The following is a 1,920-nucleotide window of genomic DNA, read 5'->3' as shown; positions in this document are numbered from 1 at the left end:
CCGCACCCTTTCCGCGCAAAGCTAAATTTCGTGCTGAGAGGAAACATTCCAGGAAGAACGAGTAAAACATGAACCTCGTTGTGATTCCAGGATGTAATTTCTGCCACTGGGCCCAAATTTTGACTCTCTGGAATTTGTGACCACCAAAGAAGGATGTAATTGGTCTTCTACCTGATGTGGTGTTCTTTATATGTTTTCCCGTGTTTTGAAATTGCCAACCGTTTTTTGTTTTAGCAAGTAAAAGAAAAGTTGTTAGCTTGCGTCCTTTTTATGTAGTTGTTTTACACCCCCATCGACATACTTCAGATCATTTTGGAAGCGGGCTTCTACCTAGCCTGTCAGGGGCAACCAGGCCTGAAAGGGATACAACATCCCAACAACGATATTACATTAATGTTATTTGTTCAAGCAAATTGTCTCGTCTGTTTGTTCGTTTATTTCTTTTCTTCATTCTTTTGTTTGAGTTGGACGTATGGCATGACTAAAATAGATTATTTAGGGCGGAAACACTAGACCATGCAGGTGTTCAGGGTATGGAAGAAGGGAGAAAGATGAACAGACAATACGGACGATGCTCTGAAGTTGATATCATGAGATCTTAGTAACTATTTCTAGTTTGGACCAACTCCAGTTTTAAGTAGGTTGTTTATATAAGAGTGAGAGTATTTTAAGAAAAATGAAGCTTTATAGAGGAAAATGTTCTATCAATTATATACCATTGACAGGACATATTTAGTTTCTGAAAGTTGAAAAGTTATTTATCGCATGTGGTCTTGTCATTTCTGTCTTACGTCTTGTCTTACTATTTATCATTCATGGTAGCTGTAGTTATATCTGTTGCTATTCAGTGGATCTATTTGTAAGTCTCCAACCAATTTTGGGCGAGATCTTTCTCGCCTTTGGTTTGCTCCAAACCGGGGAAGTCATACTGACCTTTAATTTTAAAACGGCTGATTTTGGGAAAGGCGCAGTTGTTAATACACAAATTCTTACAAACGCGGTGGATTGCATGCCCCCTTTATTCCTAGATGAATCGTCACAAACGAAGCTCATAAGAAGGGGTCTTACCAGTGGTAAGCAGATGGCTAAAGACCCAGCATTGGCCGTACTTGACAGGACACTTGTTTTTCCAGTACTTTTTCAAAATGGTGGCACTTCCTGTCCACGTGGTGGGCTTGACACCATCATCGTACTCTCCGTCCCATCGTCCACTCAAAACTCCATTATCATCAGCGTCGTTGAGCTGGAAGAAATAAGATACCGCTATCTTAGAATTAGAAAGTTCTATCTGACATTTTTGGCCCTTTTGAGTTACTAAGACCATGAGGTCAGGAAGCAAAATGGTATATTCTGCTCTACCAAAATTGTAAGATTATTCGGAGTAGTTATCAACGCATTTAAAGAATTGCATTCGGACAAGCTTTACAAGTTATGAAGCTCACAATTTTCAACGTCAGATTTCTCAAAACTATGTAGATCTACTGATTAGATATAACTTTCTAATTCTTGGGTAGCGACGTTGGGGAGATATAGGTTCTTGCATTACCAGGAATTTTCCACAGACGGATGAGCAGGAAAAAAAAAGCTGAAAGTCTATTTGATTCTTTTAATTGAGTCAAAAATAAGATACTAGTCCATAAAATTCAGATGGGCTGAAATAATACAGAGATATTGAACGACGACCTCGTAAAGGCATGTGATATTAAACATTTTTAAAAAGTGGTGCATTTGTGTGCACAATTTTGTTGAATTTTCTTTTCCTTAGTGCCAGCAGGAGGCTTAACATGATTTAATGTGTTCTATTTGTCTTTCTCCAAGCCCAAGCAACATACACTTATGAGGAGTGCTAATAAAACCCCCAACACATAGTGGGTATCAGTTGCATAATCCATTGCTCACATGTACACCTCCCTCCCCCCC

At 39.0% G+C, this 1,920-nt stretch overlaps 1 protein-coding gene across 1 annotated transcript in view; it reads right to left on the bottom strand.

Moving 5' to 3' along the window:
• Positions 1–1,920, bottom strand: part of LOC101864712 (annulin) — a gene marked incomplete in the record, with an annotated part of 24,133 nt that overhangs the window by 10,789 nt on the left and 11,424 nt on the right. Inside the window, 1 exon segment of the mRNA XM_013087519.2 lies at positions 1,069–1,243. Coding sequence (XP_012942973.1) covers positions 1,069–1,243 — 175 coding nt within the window.

Source organism: Aplysia californica, unplaced genomic scaffold, assembly GCF_000002075.1.
Source record: "Aplysia californica isolate F4 #8 unplaced genomic scaffold, AplCal3.0 scaffold00597, whole genome shotgun sequence".
Lineage (NCBI taxonomy): Eukaryota > Metazoa > Mollusca > Gastropoda > Aplysiida > Aplysiidae > Aplysia > Aplysia californica.
The sequence above is the reverse complement of the archived record's forward strand: the minus strand, read 5'-3'. Positions and strand labels throughout refer to the sequence as shown.